Source organism: Borostomias antarcticus (genome assembly GCF_949987555.1).
Source record: "Borostomias antarcticus genome assembly, chromosome: 19".
Classification (NCBI taxonomy): domain Eukaryota; kingdom Metazoa; phylum Chordata; class Actinopteri; order Stomiiformes; family Stomiidae; genus Borostomias; species Borostomias antarcticus.
The window spans coordinates 15327614-15350256 of NC_140252.1; the positions used below are offsets into that span (position 1 = coordinate 15327614).

The 22643-nt window shown below is 48.5% G+C and overlaps 1 protein-coding gene across 1 annotated transcript; it reads left to right on the forward strand.

Annotated features, from left to right (window-relative positions):
- Positions 1–446: 446 nt before the first annotated feature.
- gpr137c (G protein-coupled receptor 137c) lies at positions 447–21795 on the forward strand. Its single transcript, XM_084453438.1, has 7 exons — positions 447–1077; positions 12691–12740; positions 14366–14603; positions 14848–14997; positions 17027–17152; positions 17593–17717; positions 18829–21795. Exons 1-7 carry the CDS (start codon positions 691–693, stop codon positions 19049–19051), a joined length of 1299 nt encoding a protein of 432 aa, XP_084309564.1. The 5' UTR covers positions 447–690; the 3' UTR covers positions 19052–21795.
- The last annotated feature ends 848 nt before the right edge of the window (positions 21796–22643 follow it).

The following is a 22643-nucleotide window of genomic DNA, read 5'->3' on the forward strand; positions in this document are numbered from 1 at the left end:
TCTTCCTGCCTCTACACGTGCACAAACGAGCCAATCAGATTCACGAACGCGTGACAGGGCGGATACCTTTGCATCTGACATCATCATAAACCAATCACAAATACGATATTTGGAGGCTGGGCGGCCAAATGGCCAATGGTTGAGCAATTTGAAGAAGTGGGTGGTGAAAGACATGTACAATAGGACTTATTACTGAAACCGGTTGCCATGTTGGCTTCTAAAGGGAGGACTTAAATTAGAAATGTAACGAATATAGAGCCAAGATGGCGGAAGATGTGAACTGGTGCCCGGTTGCATATCATTGGTCGGGAGGCGGGTCCTAGTTGCAGCTTCAACCAGCTGATCGCTCCCTGCATCACGTCTCTTTTTTTCCCCTCCGAGTTGTTTTTTGCAGAGGAGCTGCTTTGCAGAGATTGGGGGGTTCTCTGGATGGTTTTTTCTTGTTTGTCTGTTTTTATAACTGGCCGTGCAGTCGTTTGTGCTGTTGCGAACCCTCGAATGAATTAATCTAGTTAGCTAATTAGGGTAGTTGTTTTAAGAATAAGATAACTAGACCCTGATTTTAGTGGACTATTTTGTTTTTGAACCAATTCGTGGGGAAAATATTAAAAGTTTGACCCCATTATTTTTTTTTGCAATAGCAGCTCGTAGTCTTACTGAAGCTAGCATTGTGTGACTAAATATTTCGCAATGTTGTTTTCAGATAAACAGGTTAGCCTCAGTGTTTTCACGTCTGTAACGGACTCATCTGACGAACCGATTCGAGCTGCGGTCCCTCCGTACGTGGAGCTCGGGCTCACCATTGTGTACACGGTCTTATATTCTTTGCTTTTTGTGTTTGTTTACCTGCAACTTTGGCTCATTTTGCACTACGGACACAAGCGCTTCAGCTACCAGAGTGTCTTTCTTTTTCTCTGCTTGCTGTGGTCGGCGCTAAGGACTACATTGTTTTCTTTCTACTTCAAGAACGTTGTCCAAGCGAACCAGTTGCAGCCTCTGCCTTACTGGTTTTTATACTGTTTCCCAGTATGCCTGCAATTCTTCACCTTGTGTCTGCTAAATCTTTATTTTGCACAGGTAAGTGGTGTTTCTCATTATAGGTGTATGTATATGGTGAATGTGTGATATCAGGTCGAGTGCCTCTTTAAATTTTCAGCATATTGCATGTCCAAATCCATGCATCGACATGTCCTAATCAGTAGCGGACAAACAAACCCCCTATTGTCCTGTCAGCCTCACTTAAAACGAATCCCGTCCTGCCCGCTGCCCTTGCCCCCCTGCGCAAGTGGTCAGTGCTCGCAGTCAGTCACAGTTGTTGACAACAGCATATGTTGATCAGAGACTGATCTGGGGCATGCTCTGAACTCGGACCCTTGGACAGCTACCAGGCTCTCCTGGAAAACCACGTCTATCAAGGCCATGCATTCTCAGATTACCCCCTGCGAGACAGAAACGAGGCAGATTATGCAAAAAACCACATTGTAAAACTAAATTATAAGAATCGTTTTTCTACTCATGAAAAAAGAATGGTCGGTATTTGGTGTCACGTGATCAAGGATATGCCTGTCTTGTGATTAGGATTGTTGTGTCATCATGTTGTCATCATTAATGATGACTTGTGAACATTAGACTGGACTGAAACTAAGATAACGTAGAACTGCCTTCTCAAAAGTCTCCCAGCCAAAATGGTTAAAATGAAGACTGCTTACTGGATGCAGGCTTTTACCTCCGTTATCTGTAGTGAGCGGCATGTTGCCCCATCATTCCTGCTGACTAGAAAACAAATATTGCTGTCATGCAAGCCAGTGAGGCCAAGCCTGTTCAAGTCGATGACTCCAGTTTCCTCATAGACCTGATAGATCTAGTCACATGGTTTCACCTATAGAATCTCCTGGCATCATAATCATATAGCCTACCTGGCAACCAGACTTCCCAGGGCTTACAATACCCAATCTGCTCTGAAAATACCGAGGTTCCTGCCCTCAACCTTCCCTACAGTGATAAAGCCCACATTGTCATGTCTTTTTTGACGGTGGGTTGTTGTCACCCAGTACAACTTGGCCTACTCCGTCAACAATGTAGGCCTACCCCATCATCCAGGAAGACCTACTCCCATCAACCCCGTGGGCCTTAAGTGTCCCAGGGCAGAACTGGGCTGGCAGCCTCAGTCATCCGCAGCCGCCTTGCTGTCCCCTCTCTGCCTCTCGACAACAGCACCTAGAGTGGAGAGAATCTGGGAGAGGGGTGTGTTTGTGACTTTTTTTTTGTCCCCGTGGATCTGAGCGATGCCCCCTCCTCTCGTCAGCACGCATCTGAAGCGAGAGGCAGCGCACTGATGCTGCCAAGCCTGCTGGAGGAGCTGGCATTTAAACGGGAGAGCCAATCAGAGGCACCTGCAGAAGCATTACATCACCCCATCTCTCAGCCCAGTACTATTCCAGGCACAACAAAAGGAGGATTGCAGAGAGAGAGAGAGAGACGGAGAGGGAGAGAGAGAGAGAGAGAGAGAGAGAGACAGATAGAGACAGAGAGAGAGAGACAGAGAGAGAGAGAGAGAGAGACAGAGAGAGAGAGAGAGAGAGAGAGACAGAGCGAGAGACGGAGCGAGAGAGCAATGCCTCACACAATATCACAAATCACCTGGGGTCTGAAAACTGAAAAGGAAAAACAGCTTCGTGAGACTCAGAGGGTTTGCAGAATAGGCAAGGAAGGATGCAGAACGGGTTGTTTTAATAGGAGGGAGGGAAATTGGATTGAGATTCCTGGCAATGGAATTTACCTCTTATTGACTATCGTTTGTCAAATATATGATGATGGAAACACGTTGTTTGTTAGTGGAAATGTAGGGGTATTTCATCCTGCTGGATGTACACCCCGAAACCATAATTCTTTATGGACCTATGCTGCATTATGACAGCATTGAAAGTAGGTCAACTATACAAGACACAATAACATAACATGCCTAGGTCATGAGTTATCCCTTGACAGGTTAGGACTAGAGCTGTTGAAACAGGGTGTGCGTGCGTGCTTGCGTGCGTGTGTGCGCGCGGGTGCCCATGTCCACATAGTGTCCACATGTCAAGGCCTCCTTGTCATCACATGTGTCATGGCCTGGTGTCATGTGCTTGTCTTCCCCTCGTAAAGTTTATCTCTCTCTCTTTCTCTCTCTCCCCTTCCCTCACTCCTCTCTCAACATTCTAAAGTGACAGTGACAAATTGATGACCAATTATAATAGTTTCAGCCCTTCACCAGTAGTTTGGTATTTAGCATCATAAGCCCAGTAATAAGGTTATTTACAATCCATATACAACGGTCCATATAAAAATATTGACAGACTTTGCACTCTTGAGATATTAGTGCTCATTGTTCGTGTCACAGCTAAGTACACGCTGGAACTCTATGGGCATATAGGCTCATATTAGCTGATGGTTCTCTATGAGCCTATATGCCTATAGAGATCCATTGTGTACTATTCTGTGACATGAGCAATGATCACTAATATCTTGAGTGAAAAGTCTGTCAACATTTGTATATGGACCCATTGTATATGATCGTAAATAACCTTATAACAGGGATTATGGTGTTAAATACCAAATTACTCCTCTATGTGGCTTGAATACCAACTGTTTACATAGCTGCTATTCCCTCACACATTTGATCTGGGTAAATTTCCTTTGGTGCTGCTGATCAATGCGTCGATGACAGCTGACTGGTGGTTTGTGCTCAGCAAGGTGAGGACAGAGGGAGCAGGACGACAGGGGAAGTGAGAAATGGAACATGGCAATCGCTTGACTGCCGACATCGTCATAAAAAGGCATCTCGTTCCGAGCCATCGATTCAGAGACACTAAAGAGACTTCCTCCAGATCTCAGGGGATTTTGGAGAGTTCGGATACCTGAGAATAAACAAGACAACAACAAGTGAATAAACAGGCACAACAAGTTATCTGGTTTTGTTATCTACCACTGACGCAGTAATGACTGGCTGTGGGTCAGCGAAGATTTCGAGAAACATATCTATCTTGAATAGGGACCGAATTGAGAATCCTGTTTCTGTAGCAGCTTGACAAGTAGGTTGAATGTTATGTTAGTTTGACCACTTCAATAGGTCTTTAGATGTAATATGAAGACCCTAATCTCAACAGCTGTACATGAAAGCACCCTTCTTAAATTATAGGCTATTTCATATCGAAATTGTTTCATGAACAGTGTGGTTTTATCTGATGTTGAATCCAAGCGACAGGCTTAGACGTACGGTAATGATTAGCCTAATATTGTCTCTGTCATTGTTCAGGGCGGCCTTGTGTGATTGTGGTGTGGCATCACAAGTCGAGGTGTGGAGTTGGGCTAGTTAATGTGTAACTAGGCCACAGCCAGGGCACCCTGGCAGAGCAGCATACCAGGCTGCCTACTGCGCCACGGTGGAAGTGGCCAAGCAGGCCTGACCAACAGACAGGGAGCAGAGATGGAGGAGATGAGCTCAGGTTCGATCGGGACGTTGCTTGTTTCTTTTTTAATACCAGGAATGCCGTTTGCTTCTCCTCCGGAATGCTGTACTTGTCCGGGGGGAATGGCTCGGAAATGCTTCATCATCCGTGACCAATAATACCATGTTCATTGTGATGACCCACAAACACACAGGGCTGTTTCAGGGAGGGGAGGTAGGGAGGGAGTCAGGTACTGCTGAGACCTATGCCTGGGTGTCCGGCCCAGGTTTTGACAAACAGGTTTTTCTGCCGGCAACCTCCAGTCTCTCTGGGCCCTGGGTTGGAGTGCCGAAGCGCTCTCATTCTTTAAACTGTTCAGCCTGGGAGATTTATTGAGTTAAAGAGTTCTGCCAGTCAGGTGACGCTCACAGCCAATCAGCCCTGGTTGTGAATGGGGCCTAGTTAATCCCGGTCACACAGTGCAAGCCTCATTGACCCTGCCGGCAGTGCAGATAGCTGTGTGAACCTGTTGACCTCTGTCCTGACTGTGACCTCTGAGTACCCCTCCCTGCAGGTCTTATTCCTGTCCGGTCATGGAGCTCACCACATACAAAAACAAACATCACATTGCATAAGAGAAAAAACAACAATAAAAGTCTACAAGACACGGTTAACAGAGGTTTGTAGGTCTCCCACCCTGAGGTTACCTGTTATTTCCCCGCAAATTAGAGTTAAGCCTCATTTACAGTGTGACATTAGCCAGCAGGAAGAGATGCTCTCCAGCCCCGAGAGACTTGTTTACCCTAATGAGAAGGAAGACGTAAACAGGAAGTGGTTGTTGACCCCATAAACATGTTAAGAGAAGCACAGAAAGACATCCATCTGGAGGAAACTTATCTGTCACGCTGATTCATCTGTCACACTCACCCAGCGACAGACAGAGACACATTACCGTGTGTATGTGTGTGTGTTTATATGTTTGTGCGCTCTGGCATGTGTATGAGTGAGTGAGTGTTTCACAGTTGCCCTATTATAGCTGTCCTAACCTATGACGCCAAGTTCTTTATTCTGCTGAGTTGTAGGGAGAGAGGTAGGAGGTAGGTTGTACTGAGGTTAGCTGGTTTGTGTTTGTATGATTCTGCATAATTGGCAGTGGAGGGATTTAGCTGGTGCAGATCTGTGGTAGTCTTACTGGCTGCCTGCCAGGCTGCCTGCCAGGGGTCAGACTGGGAGGGAGCTTCTCCTGCAGCGCAACAGGGATGCTGGGTAAATGTCTCTGGGTCTAACTGTCTAAGTCTAACTGCTTTAGTTAAGGTGGGATTGTGTTGAAAAGGAACGCACACACACACACACACACACTAGGGCTGTCAAATAAATAGGCCACGCGAACTTCGACTAGTCGTCGACTTTAAGAAAGAACGCGCAGTTGATCTATAAAAAAAATAAAAAATTAGATTCAATTAGTAGGCTACTGCAAAATTGCGTGTCACACAGCCTCCCAAGTCCCGCCCATATTCTAATCATGCTAAAACACATTACACGTTAGTATTCATTCTTTTCAACATGGCCAAAAAACAGCCATCTATCTACTGTATCTAGGTGACAAGGAAATGCTTTACTTCTGTGATATTTTCAATATTGTAAACAAGCGCTGAAAGTGGATCAGCACGATTGGCTATAACTCTTGTTTTGTTTTCAGTTTGCTAGGCTATAGGCCTAATAAAAGAACCCTGTTTGCACAAATGTCACCCATGGTGACTGGGTATTACTTCCATAAGCTACTTGAATCCTGTGAACAAGCCGAACACAAAATATTAGTTCACAAAATATTAGTTCACATTACAGTTGATGCTTGTACTTGACAATAGGCGTCAAGCGCTCTGTTGTGGATAGAATTAGGACTGGTCAGTTCCATTGTATGGATCACTTTCTGTGCAAAATTATATAATACCAATAATCGAATAGATTTGATTTTCCGAAAATATTTAAGACGGAAAGTTGGGTACCACTACATTACAGCTCGGTGATAATATGATAATACAGAAACTACCGTCTCTGTTTCCATCTAACAAATCATGGGCTTAAATAGGATGTTAGGAAGGGATTGGGGGGTAACTACACAGGTAACTACTACTAGTAACTAATGGTAATTGCCATGGTATTACCCTGGTATTACCCTGTTATTACCAAGCTGTAATGTAAAGTGGTACTGCAAGTCTAATATAATTTCTGAGCTCAGTTGACAGATCTAATACACACGCACATACACCGGCACGCACACACACACACAGCCACCACAGTATTTAGTGGAACTTGAGATCGTATTGTTTCTTAACGGTCAGTAATATGACACATTTGGAAATGATCACATGCTCAGTCTGAGAATAACTTTGAGGAAGGGAACATATAATGACGCACGAGGAGAGAAAGAGAATAATCCACAGGGGAAACTCTATACTGGGTGAAAAACAATCAGTAAAAACAAAACAGTTCTGTACTTGTACTGTCGCATCACAGCAAGAAGGTCTGCCGGCCTTTCTGTGTGGAGTTTGCATGTTCTCCCTGTGTTCGCAAGGGTTTCCTCTCAAAAGAACCCAATATGGAAAAACATGCAGAGGAACATCTCACTAACGCTGTCTGTCCCTGAAGAAGACTGACAGGAGAACTTGGTTGGTCCCCCCGGGCGCCGCTCATGCACGCTGCCGCCCTTAGGGGGAACGATGGCGGGATGGGTTAAGAGCAGGAGAATAATTTAATTGTGGACACTCCAGTCACTTTGTGTGTGTGTGTGTGTGTGGTTTGTCCATTCACCTCCATTCATTTTTTAGACTAGGATTACGCAAAAACTGTCAGACTGATTTTCATGAAACTTGGGGGAGGGGCGTAGCACGGGCCAACTTAGAACCCATTAAATTCTGGAGCGGATCCGAATCACGAGGCGGGTCCACGAGCCGCCCCAAACACGGCCGGCCATTAACTTCCATTCATTTTTTTAGACCAGGTTTGGGAGGTGCCCTGCAGAGGCCTCGGAGTGCCGGGGCAACCAGTCGGCCTGCCCCAAACATGTCGAGCTGGCACGCATGTGCGCACACAGAGCCACGGAATGCATTCATGGGCGGATGTCTGTGCTCTCTGAGCACCAGTTCTAGTGTTTACTGCTTTCAGATGTAGAGGAGAGGGACTCGTCATCCAGGAGGCACTGCACCTGGCACTTGATGGATGTGTTGTGTGTGTGTGTGTGTGTGTGTGTGTGTGTGTGTGTGTGTGTGTGAGTGTGACTGTGTGTGTGTGTGTGTGTGTGTGTGTGTGTGCATGCGTGGGTGGGTGCGTGCGTGCACTTGAGTGATGGATGTGTTATGTGTGTGTGTGTGTGTGTGTGTGTGTGTTGTGTGTGTGTGTGTGTGTGTGCGTGCGTGCCTGTATGAGAGAGACAGCTGTCTCCAGGGACATTAGACACAGTATAGAACAGTTTCTATATTTTATTGTATTCACTGTTTATTTTGGTCTATGCTGCTCTATTTTACTCTAAATTAATATTCTATATCCCTGGAGAGGGTTCTGTACATTAATGGTGTGTACCCCTGGGGAGGGCGCTGTGATCTGTGGCGCTGTCGGAGCCAAGCAGCAGACAAGCAGCCTACTTGCTCTTCTTGGCCCCCCTGGGAGCATGGGGTATCTCCAACATGGATCTCCACCTCACTTTCTTCTGCTTTAGTTGCATTTCTTTGGCCAGTTGTGCCAATTTTCCAGTCTGGTATTATAATGCTCTCTAACATTCCAGCATTAGGTCTCGTTCTTGACTTAAGCTTGAGCAGACCCCCCCGCCCCCAGCCTAAGTGAGGCTCACCCTATAGCCCTCCCCCGCGGAGTAAAAATATGGTACGCCCCACGCACCTACTGTACACCTGACAACCAGTCACCTGACAACCAATATCTACTTTACAATCGCTATAGGTTTTAATTCATGTCTCATTGAAGTCTTATCTTACATTAAAAAGAATTCCATTGCTGAAAACACTTTTTTTTTTAACGAAAAAACAACAACATTAAGGCTACTGTTTCAAAATCAAAGAATACATTTATCAATCAAGCTACAGTACCAATTACTTAACACTGGAAGTCCAAAGGAGGCTAACTTTGTTGTGCCTTGTACAATCTTTACAGTTCAGTTGTCAGAGCTTAACCGATTCAGTCACACAAATCACAACACACAGCACAATATTACTCTGGTGACTTGCACTGAAAGGAGTCATTCAGCGTTGCATAATCCAGAGTTTTTTTTTCTTCAGAGTATCGAGTTACTACTATCAGCCCTTTAGTTTGTCGTGGTACAAAACAGATTTTGTAACTACAGCCCATTACAACCCTAAAAGTGATTAAATCAGCCCACAGCCCACAGAATACTCAGCTAGCCAGCTAAACTGCAGGACAAAACTGTACAACAATTGTAATCTACAAAGTAGCAGGAGGCAAATGTTGCTCATCTAGATAAAGAGGGGTGACATGACTGTCTATTTAATTTGCCTCCGCACATCAGCTTCAACGCACGTCAAGTAACCTTTTTTTAAATGGCTTTTGTTTTTAAATGGCTTTTTTTTTTTTTTATGTCTCGAGGTCTACCAGCATTGCCTCTGCGATCCACATGGTGATCGCAATCGACATATTGGGCACCCCTGACCTAGAGAGTCGTGTAATACCTTTTTTTAGAGGGTTTTGAGGGCAGGAAGTCCATTTCTGGAGTTATTTTGGGGATTTATAGGGTCAACGTCAAGATCAAACTGAAGGTCAAAAGGTCAAACAAAAACTTTTATTGCATTGTCACTGTTCATAAGATGAAACCAGAACAGGAACACAGTATTATGACCTTTATGGAGTATAATAGATTGTAGATGGATCTAGGGTGGCAGCAATGCCTCAGGGTGTTGGGTCAGGATGCGTGTGGTGTTCAGGAGAGTGGAGGAGATACGGAGTCTCTCTAGGGCGTCCTCGGGCGAGCCCTCCATCGGCTCCTCCAGATCCTCTATACGTCTGGCTAGCTCGACGGTACCTTCCGCTCCTGTACCTTTCTTGAGTACATCCACGTATGCTGTGGGACGCCCTCGTGACGGATGCCAGTGTGTTGGCTCTCACAGCACCAGTTTGCTGGCTGGTAGTTCCTGGTTTCTGGCAGTGACCCACTAGTCTCATATTCCTGGCTGCTATTTTCTCACTCAGCCTTGGTGACCCCCCCATACAGATGCTTGTTGGTAACATGCTCACTCTTGCTGATGTTGAAATCGAGAGTTTAACATGTTTTTGAAAGATTTTTCAAGATGCCCACCCACATCCATTGTATAACCAAAACAGTGGTAGAGCAATTATCAGACTTTCTCAAAAGTGCTAGTTTTGTCAACGTTTTGATCTGAACCATTGTATATGATCATAAGTAACCTTAAAACAGGGCTAAACATGCGTTTTCCCTTTACTAATCCTTTAAGTACTGCACACCATTCTGGTGTAGCACCCATCTAGGGACTCCAGGATGGGCTTCAGGGTCCAGCATTCACAGCCATTTGGAGAACGGACTCTACTGTTGCATAGAAGAAACTGAGCTTGATTTGTCTGGGGGAGGTTGGAGTTCCACACACTGGCCATGCTGCTCAATCAATGCCTTCCAGACGCATAGGACGTTGGCGAGCAGACTCTTGTTTGTGGCATTGCGAAGAATAGCTCTTCAGCATGGAAGGGGACTTCCCTGGCACTTCCTCTCCTCGTCCGCTTGTGGTCCTTTGTGCGAGGAGCAGACGGAGATTTCACTGAAAGCGGAGGCGGGTTCAGCTCGGAAGGCCCCGTACGGAGGTCCAGCTGTGCGTCACAGAGAGGACATCTCGTGTTTCTCGAGTCGAGGGATCTTTCCTGTCTCAAGCTCGCAACGTACTAGTCGGACTCCGTGCTCAGGCCGAGTTTCTTGCGGTAACCCGACTGGTTGTCCGACAAAAACTTGGCCGCTGACTTGCGGAAACGCAACACTTCATCATAGGCGCTTATGATGCCAAGCTGGGTGCCAAGTCTTAATGAGCTCTGAACTGCCACGCTTGTGGTGTTGCTCCACAGCCAGCCCAAGCGTGGTTTGTTTTCTGTCAGCGCTGCCAATGTTCTGCAGGCAAGGCCAGTGACGGCTTGGCGATGGCGCCCCCTGGTACGAGGCTAGAGATTGGTTTAAGAAGAGTCGCACTAGTGCTCTCTGACCTTGTGACGAGCATATTCATTAAGGTTGTGGTCTCCAGGCCTAGGTGTTGCCGTGACCTCGCTCTGGATCTTGCTCACCAGCTTCTCCAGCTCATTGTTGTCACCCTTGTTCTTGTTTATCTTGACAATTTTGAGAAAGTTTCCTAAGGCTGACTTTCAATTCAACAAGGGCAGGCACAAAAAAAAATACAGGCAGGTGATTGGATGAACCGTCTGTCTATCACCGGGTAAATCTAAATTTTACCGAAGCTAGTCGAAAGAAGAGAGAAATCATCTTTTGCCGCTCTTTGCTCTTCTTTCAATTAAGAAACATCTGAACTCTCCAGTTCAGATGTAAGGAGCTGCCATTGTTGTTTTAGAACAAACCGTGCCTTTTCACTGTCGTCACACCTAAACCACGGCCGGCGTAGGTTGCCAGTATTTCCTCACAGAATGCTGTGTTCTGATTGGGCACAAACGGCTTTCTATGGAGAGTGTTCAGACTGTTTTGCGAGAGAGACAGAGTGTGAGCACACTAGATCAGGATGGTCCCTTGAGGCTAGCTGTCTCCTACAGCCCTGCTGCCACCTGTCTAGGAAACCCAGATATTTCCTGACAGTTAATCCTCCCCAGCCCCCAACACGCTGACACCAGGACACACACACAGACACACACACACACTTTCACATAGACCTACTGTATAAATATATGCCGTGAGGAGGAATCTTGCCCTTCTTGAAGCTCCTCTGATGAGAGGACTTCAAGGTGTCCTGGAATTTCAACACAGCGTGCAAAGTTCACAGTTGTATTCTAAGTGAATGAACTGATGTGCCTCACCTAACTCTCCCGGCCCTCACACACTGAATCGTGACAGGAAAACACTCTAGCCGATCAGGGTCTAAATACTATTTGAAGTCATTTCAAATACGCATCTGTTCCAGGTGGATCTCGCCCGCGATTGTGGAACCAATGGGCTTGCCCCCAAAATATAAACCCCACCCAGCTGACACTCCAGGCAGACTCAAGCAAAAGTATTTGAAAGTATTTCACCCAAATGTGGACGACTGTTCCTAGCATTGTGGATATAGGCCTGATGTGTGTGAAACAGCCCTGAGAGCACAATGACGAGGTGGGGCTGTAATGCAGGGAACAGTTTCTGTTTGTTTACAGTGACGTTGGTGCAAGACTAGAGTACAGTAGGTGGTGTGTGTTTTATGGTGAGGTTGGTACAGGACCTGAGAGGTGGTGTTTTTGAGCTCTTGGAAATGAACCGTGTTCATGTGTATGAGGAAGAGTTTACATATCTGTGTGTGTGTGTGTGTGTGTGTGTGTGTGTGTGCGCGTGTGCGTGCCTTAACAAATGTTTGTCTCAGTTGTTCTGTTTCTCTATCGCTCTTTCTCGTTCTGTCTCTCTTTCTCTCTCTCTATCTTTCTTTCTTGTTCTCTCTCTCTCTCTCTCTCTCTCTCTCTCTGTTTCTCCTTTCCAGCTTGATATCAGACAGATATCAGAGATGTCCCTGTGATCGAATACAACTCACGCTGTTTTATTGTGGTTTTCAGTCCAGTCACAGATGTATATTGTCTAGTCTTGTGATAGGCAATGGAAAAACTGAGCTCCACTGCTTTGGTCTGGGCCTCGTTCACCATCAACGAGGAACAAAGAAGAGAGAGATGTTGGCTCAGGGTAGAGGAGGAGGAGGCGGAGGAGGAGAGGGGTAGGAGTACCCCCTTCTGCTCCCCTCAATGTCCTGGTCCCTGGCCAGCTCCGCAGATTAAGCCCAGATTTAGGCCAATCTGGGCCGGGGCTTCGATCAGACGCTGACTAGTAATATCTAGTGGAGCCTCTGTGGCTGGTTGCCAGGACGATGTTGGCGCCCGGCCTTAAGCCCGTCGCTGTCTACCGGAGGCCTGCCAGCCCAGACACCGGAGCGCGCCAGATCGCTAGCCGCCATTCTGCGCTGTCTCTGTACGCACGTCTCACAGTGCGGAAGCACTTCACCATGGAGATAGACAGTAACGACATGCATAACTGTTTTCTCCCTCCCCGTCTCTACAGGTCATGTTTAAAGCCAAAGCCAAGTACTCGCCTGAACTCAACAAATACAAGTACGTGATTTCATCCTGAGCCATCTCCTGAGGTCTGAATCTGAATCACTGAATCTGAATCACTGAATCTGAATCACTGAATCTGAATCACTGAATCTGAATCTGAATCACTGAATCTGAATCACCTGGGTTCTGAGTGGGTTCTGTTGGTTGGTTGAGTGAGGAGCATCTCAGTCAGTAGTTATCCCATGTGAGAACAGAAGAATTGGAACGTTTTGACTTCATTTTACGCATAATGCCAGAAGGATATGGAGACACTGAGACTTAGGGAAGGAGAGGACAAGTTGGACTGAAACTCAAGAGTTTTCCTACCATACCCAAATCTGAGGGCCTGCACAGCCAACCACAGCCAACGCTCCAGAGGAACGCAGGAGACGCGAGGCAGCCATCTTTTGTACGCGTACGTGTAGTTTAAAGCAAGCATACCGCAGGCTTTAGTGTGTTCCAGTGTACATCAGAGTGTTTGAGGGAGTGTTAAGGCCGTTTCAGACGGGGAGCGATATTCCGCCTGCGTTCCCGCTCGGATCAGCGGGGGACACGTGCGTCCTGCGCGCAGCGGGGAAAGCTGACTACAATTCAGCTCTTGTCGCGGACGGGCATGTGCACGAAACGAGCACGCGCGCGACAATTTCACGGGGTCGCGCCCGCTTGCCGCTCCGCCCCAAATTGTCCGCTCGCCTTTCTCATTGAAAATGAATTACAATGCGCGGATATCGCTCCTCGTCTGAAACGGCCTTTAGGAATGTAGTAGTTTGTTCCAGTGTACAGTAGAGTGTGTTCCAGAGTAGAGTGTTCCAGAGTACAGTACAGTGTGTTCCGAAGTACAGTAGAGTGTTCCAGAGTACAGTAGAGTGTGTTCCTGAGTACAGTAGAATGTCCCAGAGTGCAGTAGAGTGTACTCCAGAGTGTTAGAGGCTGACTTGATCGGGTCTGCTGCTCACTGACCATGTCGTCTGCACCACATCTGTTTGATGGGAGGGAGGCGGGGTCTCAATTCCTGGACAACTAAGCTCTTTGATCAGGTGATTAGTGTCTGATGTGGAGTGAATAGCTGAGAGCTTAAATCACCAACCCCCCATCCTCCACCAGGACCTCTGAAATCTCCCCTCTCTCTCAAACACACACACACACACACACCATGATGCCAGAATGTGCCCTCTTCCTCTGGGGAGGGGCGCTAAGCCTGCAGGGTTAGGGCTAGCATGTTTCCGTGCACTATAGAAGATAGCTCTGTGAAGGGAGAGGTTTATGGAATCAGTGCTGCTCTGCTCTCAACGACAACATTCAGCAAAGTCATTCTTTGTCTCCCCCCTCCATCCCTCTCTCCCTCTCCACTTCCCTCCCTCCATCTCCCTCTATCCCCATCCCTCTCCATCTCTCCCTCTCTCTCCCTCCCTCCATCTCCCCCTCCCTCCCTCTCTCTCACTCCATCTCCCTCCCCCCTCTCTCTCCCCCTCCCTCCCTCTCTCTCTCCATCTCCCTCCCTCCCCTCCCTCTCGGCTTCTCTCTCTCTCCATCTCCCTCCCTCCCTCTCTCTCTCCCCTTCCCTCCCCTCCCACTCTCCATCTCTCTCCCTCTCTCTCCCTCTTCCCCTCTCTCTCTCTCCCCCTCCCTCCCTCCCACAGGGTTCCCATGCGGCTGGCCTTCCTCCTCGCCAGCCTGTTCTTCGTGGTGGTCAACGTGGCGTGCGCCATGCTGGTGCAGGGCGAGATGGGGGACAGCGGCGAGGCCGGCGTGAGGCGGGCGGTACTTGCGCGCGTTCTGGTCAACGACAGCCTCTTTGTGCTCTGCGCTGTCTCGCTCGCCGTCTGCATCTTCAAGATCGCCAAAATGTCCTCGGCCAACGTCTACCTGGAGTCCAAGGTAGGATGACGGTTTTTGACGGCGAAATAACTTCATTGCGTTTGACTGAATCTGTTATTATTAAAGCTTCCATCATTTTTAGCAGTATAAGCGACTGGATGCAACCATCTGGTTCCGAGCCGGTCGTTAGAGTGTTGAACATGAATGTTGCACAGACATAACACCTCTAAACCAGCCAAGGTTTCACTCACCAGCTCTTCCTCTCTCTCTCTCTCTCTGTCCATCGCTCCCCCCCCCCCCCCAGGGGACGTCTGTGTGCCAGGCCACGGCCATCGGTGCGCTGGTCATCCTGCTCTACGCGTCCAGGGCCTGCTACAACCTAGTGGTGGTGTCCCTGTCCCCCGAGGACCGGCCCAGCCCCTTCAACTACGGCTGGTACAACATCTCAGACCAGGTGGGCTAGTTACTGACCCCTCAGACCAGGTGGGCTGGTTACTGACCCCTCAGACCAGGTGGGCTAGTTACTGACCCCTCAGACCAGGTCGGCTAGCTACTGACCCCTCAGACCAGGTCGGCTAGCTACTGACCTCTCAGACCAGGTGGGCTAGTAGCTACTGACCTCTCAGACCAGGTGGGCTAGCTACTGACCCCTCAGACCAGGTCGGCTAGCTACTGACCTCTCAGACCAGGTGGGCTAGTAGCTACTGACCTCTCAGACCAGGTGGGCTAGCTACTGACCCCTCAGACCAGGTGGGCTCGCTACTGACCAGGTGGGCTAGCTACTGACCCCTCAGACCAGGTGGGCTTGCTAGTGACCAGGTGGGCTAGTTACTGACCCCTCAGACCAGGTGGGCTTGCTAGTGACCAGGTGGGCTAGTTACTGACCCCTCAGACCAGGTGGGCTAGTTACTGACCCCTCAGACCAGGTGGGCTTGCTAGTGACCAGGTGGGCTAGCTACTGACTGCTCAGACCAGGTGGGCTAGTAGCTACTGACCCCTCAGACCAGGTGGGCTAGCTACTGACCAGGTGGGCTATTAGCTACTCACCCCTCAGACCAGGTGGGCTAGCTACTGACCAGGTGGGCTAGTAGCTACTCACCCCTCAGACCAGGTGGGCTAGCTACTGACCCCTCAGACCAGGTCTGTCTGTCTGTCTGTCTGTCTGTCTGTCTGTCTGTCTGTCTGTCTCTCTCTTTCTCTCTCATTCTCTTTCTCTCTCTCTCTCTCTCTATCTGTATCTTTACGCGTGTGAAAGTATTTAAACCCCCAGTGTGTCCCAGATAACTACAGCTTACTGTGTGCTGCCTTGATACCCACCCTACACACAGACATAATTAATCATCTATTATAGTGCACTGTGTGTGTGTGTGTGTGTGTGTACGTACAGTGTGTAACTGTGTGTAGCCCACTGTGTGTGTATCTGTACCAAGGCTAATGGTATGTACCATACTGGATATTTAGCCCTGTGAAGTCGCCCCTTGGCTTAAGCAGCAGAAACAATCCATTTGAGGGGATTTGGGAGGATCTGAGCTCTGTGAGGGAAAGATCTTTGTTTGTCTATAAATAACCAGCCAGGCAGGGCCAACACAGCCAAGGGCCTATCTGTCTGTCTGTCTGCCTGCCTCCCTGTCTCCTTATCTCCTTATCTCCCTCCCTGTCTCCTTGTCTCCTTCCCTTCCTCCCTATGTCCTTGTCTCCCTCCCTGTCTCCCTCCCTGTCTTTCTGTCTCTCCATCTTCCTCCCTGGCTGCTTGGTGCGGCTGACCTAGATAGCGCTCTCCCCCTGAGACAGATGGCCCAGCCCGCACAGCACCAGAGCTGTGCGTGTGTGTGTGTGCATGTGTGTGTTTGTGCGTGCGTGTTTGTGTGTCTTCTCCGTCATGTGTTTATTTATATTGGTGTACGTCAATGTGTATTTGCCTACGCTTGTGTACGTTTGTGAGTGTGTGTATATTCATTTATTTATGTCTAAGGGATTATCTTTCCGTTTGGACATGTCTAACTCGTTGTTGTCCTTGTCCAAATGTCTTTCTCCATGTCCTAATCTGTCCACACACTCGTCTCCACTCGTCACACCGTCTCCTCTGCAAATCTCCTGTCTGGAAGGGACACCCTCATGTTAATCTGACATGCAGTCAATCTCTGTTCTTTCCAGCTCTCTTGCTCGTTGTACTCTACTAATGCTTTAGTGGTCTATTTCAACACCTCTGATTAGTCAATCAATCAATCAATCAAAGCTTTATTTGTATAGCGCATTTCATACCCAGAGGCTACACAATGCGCTTTACAGAGAACGAGGGAGGTGGGCATACGACCCACTCATTAGTGTGTTTGTGCGTGTCTCTGAATAATGTGTGAATGTGCAAAAAAAAATGTGTGTAGATCTATGGGTAAATACGGTATGTACCGTATGTTATATATTTGAATTAAATGTTTTCTCTCCTATTTTAATTATGTACCTGTGTGTGTGTGTTCTCTTTACAGGCGGATGTGGAGAAGATCAGTGGCGAGGCTTACATCATCTTCGGCATCATCCTCTTCTTCTGGGAGCTGCTGCCCACCAGTCTGGTGGTGGTCCTGTTCAGAGTCCAGAGGCCCAATCAGAACCTGGTGAGCTGCCAGTCTATACTGGCCACACACGCTAGCACTCTGTACCAAGAAATACAGGCGCAATAAAGTTTATGTACAGCGACCAAGAAGCCGATTGGCTCTTGTGTTCTAGCGGCCTATACACAGCATACATCAATCAGATAGGTGGAAGTGTTGTGGCTTTTTTATCGGGAACATTGGGAGTGATGCTTGGTGACTTTCTGTGCTTACAAGCACCCCATCTTTTATCAGACCCTCAATTGTGGGTCTGATTCCCTCTATGGTGTGTTGTCTAAAAAATCCACAACAGAAGGTACATTTCCCCTCATATACAGGTGATAAGAGAGATAAGAGATGAGCATTTAACCAGATTCCAGGAAGGAATGATGTATTTTATTTTTTGAGATTTCAGGCGGGGTCCTGGGTTGTATAAGAGGGTAACTGGTTGTATTTTCCTGCAGGCTCCGGGAGGGATGATCAACAGCCATAGCTTCAGCTCCAGGGCCTACTTCTTTGACAACCCGCGGAGGTACGACAGCGACGACGACCTCTCCAGGAGCATCAACGCCCGTGGGGAGCGGGCCAGGTGGGTTCAGACCATAACCCTGACTCCATCACCTACACTTTGGCCTGGAGGGTTCAAACCCTGACTCCATCACCTACACTAGGGCCTGGAGGGTTCAAACCCTGACTCCATCACCTACACTAGGGCCTGGAGGGTTCAAACCCTGACTCCATCACCTACACTAGGGCCTGGAGGGTTCAAACCCTGACTCCATCACCTACACTAGGGCCTGGAGGGTTCAAACCCTGACTCCATCACCTACACTAGGGCCTGGAGGGTTCAAACCCTGACTCCATCACCTACACTAGGGACTGGAGGGTTCAAACCCTGACTCCATCACCTACACTAGGGCCTGGAGGGTTCAAACACTGACTCCATCACCTACACTAGGGCCTGGAGGGTTCAAACCCTGACTCCATCACCTACACTAGGGCCTGGAGGGTTCAAACCCTGACTCCATCACCTACACTAGGGCCTGGAGGGTTCAAACCCTGACTCCATCACCTACACTAGGGCCTGGAGGGTTCAAACCCTGACTCCATCACCTACACTAGGGCCTGGAGGGTTCAAACCCTGACTCCATCACCTACACTAGGGCCTGGAGGGTTCAAACACTAACCCTAACCCTCCGTGCACATTATTGTTAACAGATATTCTTCTTGCGCATCTCAAACAAGCACACACAGCAAGATTTGAAAATAGCGGCTCATCACACACTACGGGATCTTATCGTGCCCGAGGGAGCAACGAACCACTGGTCTCGCCGTCTCACTTGTAAAGTCGGGACGTAATAATCTTAAATATCAAACATGTTTGATATTATTGGGGTCGCCCCGATGGGTCTGCGAGCCGATCGGGAGGTATAAGATTTGATCTGTAAACCCCTCACAATATAATCTGGGCCGATCATCGGCCCCGACCAACGTTCCAGACCAGATTTCTCCTCAATTGTCGGGAGGGGTGAATCGGGGATAAATCGGCCCAAAAATCCTGTAGTCTGAGCCCGGCATAACCCTAACTTCATCACTCTCTGTGGAAGAGTCAGGTTAAGTTAGGTGATATTTCTGAGTACAAACGTAGGTGGGGCGGGGCTTCTCAAAAGTCGAGATGTTAACCCCTGTTCCCTCTGCAGCAGTGTCCTGTCCTCCACTCCCCAGCTGGGCCCCAGCTGGTACGGCTCCATCCAGAAGAACGGCAGTCTGACCGGGGCCCCCGCCGCCGGCGCCCCCCCGACCTCCACCGCCCCGCTGCTGTTGGCCTACGGCAACATCCAGACCACCCACCACAACTACTACTCCACCCCCCAGAACTACTACTGCACCCCCCAGAACTACTACTGCACCCCCCAGAACTGACCCGACCCCAGAACCCGCTCCTCCTCCCAGAACTGACCCGACGACGACTCCTCTCCTCCCACGACTGACCCGACTCCTCCCACCCAGAAGATACGCCCAAAACAAACGCTCGCTCAGACAAAGGGGCGCTCCCGACCCCCAGCTTCCTGGATAGGACCACCAGGTTACCCCTGTAAACCATATTACTGGCTGTACTCCTACCGTATCCCAGCGCTCTACCAGTCCATCCCTCCCCCAGCCCCTCCTCCTCTCCCAATGGCTCCTCCCCCATCCCCCCCTCCCCCCAGCTACGCACCTGCACAGGCTTATTGTTGCCACAGCGACGACCTTTGAGGATGTCCGAGTCAGCTAACCCTAACCCTGAAGTCGGATGGAAGCGGACTTGGGGAAAGTTTCGGGGTTAACCGTAGATCAGCGGGGAGTCCACTGAGAGATACCCCTTTGTGAATGGAGGGATGTGTGGTGTTAGTATCCTGGAACTCTCCTGGAGAACTGGTACTGCAGATCCCAGGAACACGGTTCCATCATCCGGATCAAAGGGGTGTGGGAATGTGGTGGTTTGATTTGACTACCATCGTTGTTAGTAACCGGACCTGTGGACCAGTGCTTGTTTTTCCGCCTCCCCTACTTCTCTGTCGTCTAGTTCATTCCAGTGGGTAAACATCCTGGTCCCTAGGACCCCCCGCCCCTCCCCCACCCCCCGACCACCGACCACCTGCACGCCACAACCCTAACCTGCACATACACTCTTCTCTGTGAGGGCGGGAGGCCACATTTGCACTTATAATCCCACGTTTTGCATTCTGAGGGCAAGGCCCTGGCTGGAAGGTGACTTGGCTCCTCCATTGATCTTGTGAGGTGATGGTCTCTGCACCCCTGTCCTGTGTGACGGGTTCGGGATGATGAGTCGATACCTGAGCCATCTAGAAAGCTCCATAAAAACCGAGACGGACCTGGACGGTGTTCCGTGTGTTCCCCGGCGGGAGAGGGGACACCGTCCAGGAAGAGGGGACACCGTCCAGGGAGAGGGGACAGCGTCCAGGGAGAGGGGACAGCGTCCAGGGAGAGGGGACAGCATCGACGGCCGCGTGTTCCAATCTTTGCCGTGCGGAGGATACGGCCGCCCGCTTTTGCCAAAGAGCCTATAGTGAAGAACTGGGCCTGAACCTTGAAGCCTCCAGCTTTTGCTAGCTGGGATCTCCCAGGACGCCCCCCCCACCCCCCCAGAACTGACGCCCCGGACGGAGCGGCATGGGGGGGGGTGGGGGGGGGGGGCGTGTTTCTGATGAATGTTCTGGACCCGGCGAGATGAATGTACAGTGTGGACCTAGAGGAGGTTCAGAGTACTGGAGCAGATTAAGAGTCACTGTGGTCCAGTTTTATGGTACTCTGAGAGGTTTCTCCATAACCTGTCTATTACTATTAAATGTCTGTAAACGTGTGGTAGTTTACGCTATCAAGCTCACCGTCAGACCAGGACACCTGGAAGTGTGCCATTGTGTCATGTTTGTTAGATTTTTCCTTGTTGAAAACCTTTATTTGCACAAATTGCTATATACTGTATTTCAAACGTGATTAATGAGCTGTTTATGTCCTTCTGTGTATTTTCCATTCTAACCGAAGCTAATTCTGTTTTCCTGTAGGTAAGCTGGTTAGCAGTTTAGACTATTTCATATGGAGATAGTGGTACAGCCCAGGTGTACAGTGTGAGTGTGTGTGCGTGTTTGTGAGAGTGTGCTGTCTGTAAATGAATGTGTGTTACCACCTGTGAGGCCTCAGAAGGTACTAGAACCGCTGGTTGTCTGTTCTTGAGTTACTGTTGGACAGTGTTTGTGAGGGAAGCGCTGGTTTCCATTCATATCCATCATTTATTTATGTTTTATTTGACATTTGTTTTCTTCACGCCTACAGTACTACCCATGAATGTCTGATATCAAATGGCTGTTGTCATTCGGGTGCGTGCACGATATCAAGTGACAAACACAATCAATGGGCGAATGCAATTATTGATTCTCATTCAGTTTTCTTCCCAGCGTCTCTTTGCGATGCCACTGCGCCACATGTCTGACGTCACCTTTAACCCCTGGTACTGCGGGGGTGTCATCGGCGATGTTCCATGGGATCAAGCGGTTTGAGGAAGTGTGAGCTCATTCAGACACTGCAGACAGCGTAGCACAGGAGTGTAACGTGTCAATCAGGCACTACTTTGCCAGGCGGAAGGTTTCTATCCTGACGTTCAGCACGCCTCTCCGCACTCACCTGTTATGACTGCGGGCTGTAAGCCAACTTCAGGCAGCCTGGTCGTTGTTTGCTTTTACGGACAATGTTTTTTTGTTGTGTTGTTTTATATTTTTTTTCATTTTTTAAGTTGTTTTAAAAGTGAGATATACAGGTTGTCAGGTGAAAGGTTGGGAACAGTCGGGAGGTTGAATGATCCATCCTTTCCCCTCAAACTCACCAGGTCATCGTGGCTGTTGACATATTCCTGTACTCATATCCAAACTTCAGCAGTAGTGCAGATTGGGAAGAGTTTGCGTGTAAGTGTATGAATTGAGAGTATTGTTTTTTTTATTCAGATTTTATTTTGTTTCTGTGAAATCTATATTGCTATATTGTCTCTTTGTGTCTCACAAAGGGTCAGTTTATCCTTTATAATAATTATAATTGTTTTCTAATTTTTGTTGGTGGCCAATGAATGTAACATGTTTACCCATCTTTCATAGATCTCTGAAAATGTATGCAAGCACTACCATGGTAAAAAATAAAATTTTACTGCACTGTTTTTAAAAACAGAGTCCCTGTCGCTTCTGACCTCTGACCTTGGCGAGTCTGACCTCCAGGAATCTGCAGGCTAAGTAAATCACTGGAACTGTCAACTGATTTGATAGAGGTGAAAGGTCGAGTTGCCAATACTGCATATCCCTCAGGTCATTGGTCAAAACTGTGGATGTCACTTTAGAAATCCTCGAAATCCCTGTGGCAACAAATTAAAACCACACGTCGTCCCAGTTACTACGCTGTAAAATGGTTTACTTCGTCACGTTGGTTCTACAAAAGAGCAAGCCAAAAGTTTATGAGCAAGGCCTCCTAAGAGTGGCATGGCAACCTATTGATCTGGGTGAAATATTGGGTCACCTCGGCTTGGACCAATCTGAGTGATTGTGTCAGGTGTGAGTCATTGATCTGTTGGGGGAAAGCTTCGTCTGGGAGCAGAGTACAGACCAGGGAGCGAGGATACTGGCAGTTCTCCGAGGATTAGGGTTAAACCTGCCAAGGACAGATGGCTGGCCTCTCCTGCGCTCTCCGTCTTGGCCGGTGGTCAGGGTTAAAGATCCGCATTCCTGACCGCTTGCCAGGCTCACCGGCTCACAGAGACGGCTCTTGTCTGACAATGTTACATTGCGTTTGTTACTTGGCTGAACCCTGGCCTTCAATTGAGTTAGCTGTGGTAAAATTAGATAGATCTCATGGAATAGAACGGGCTTGTGAATCCTTCTGTCTTTCGCACGGCATCGATGTGTGTAATCAGTTCCCACTCCACAGCAACCAATATTCACATGACGGTGGTTATAGGCCCTGGTCAGTACCTGCC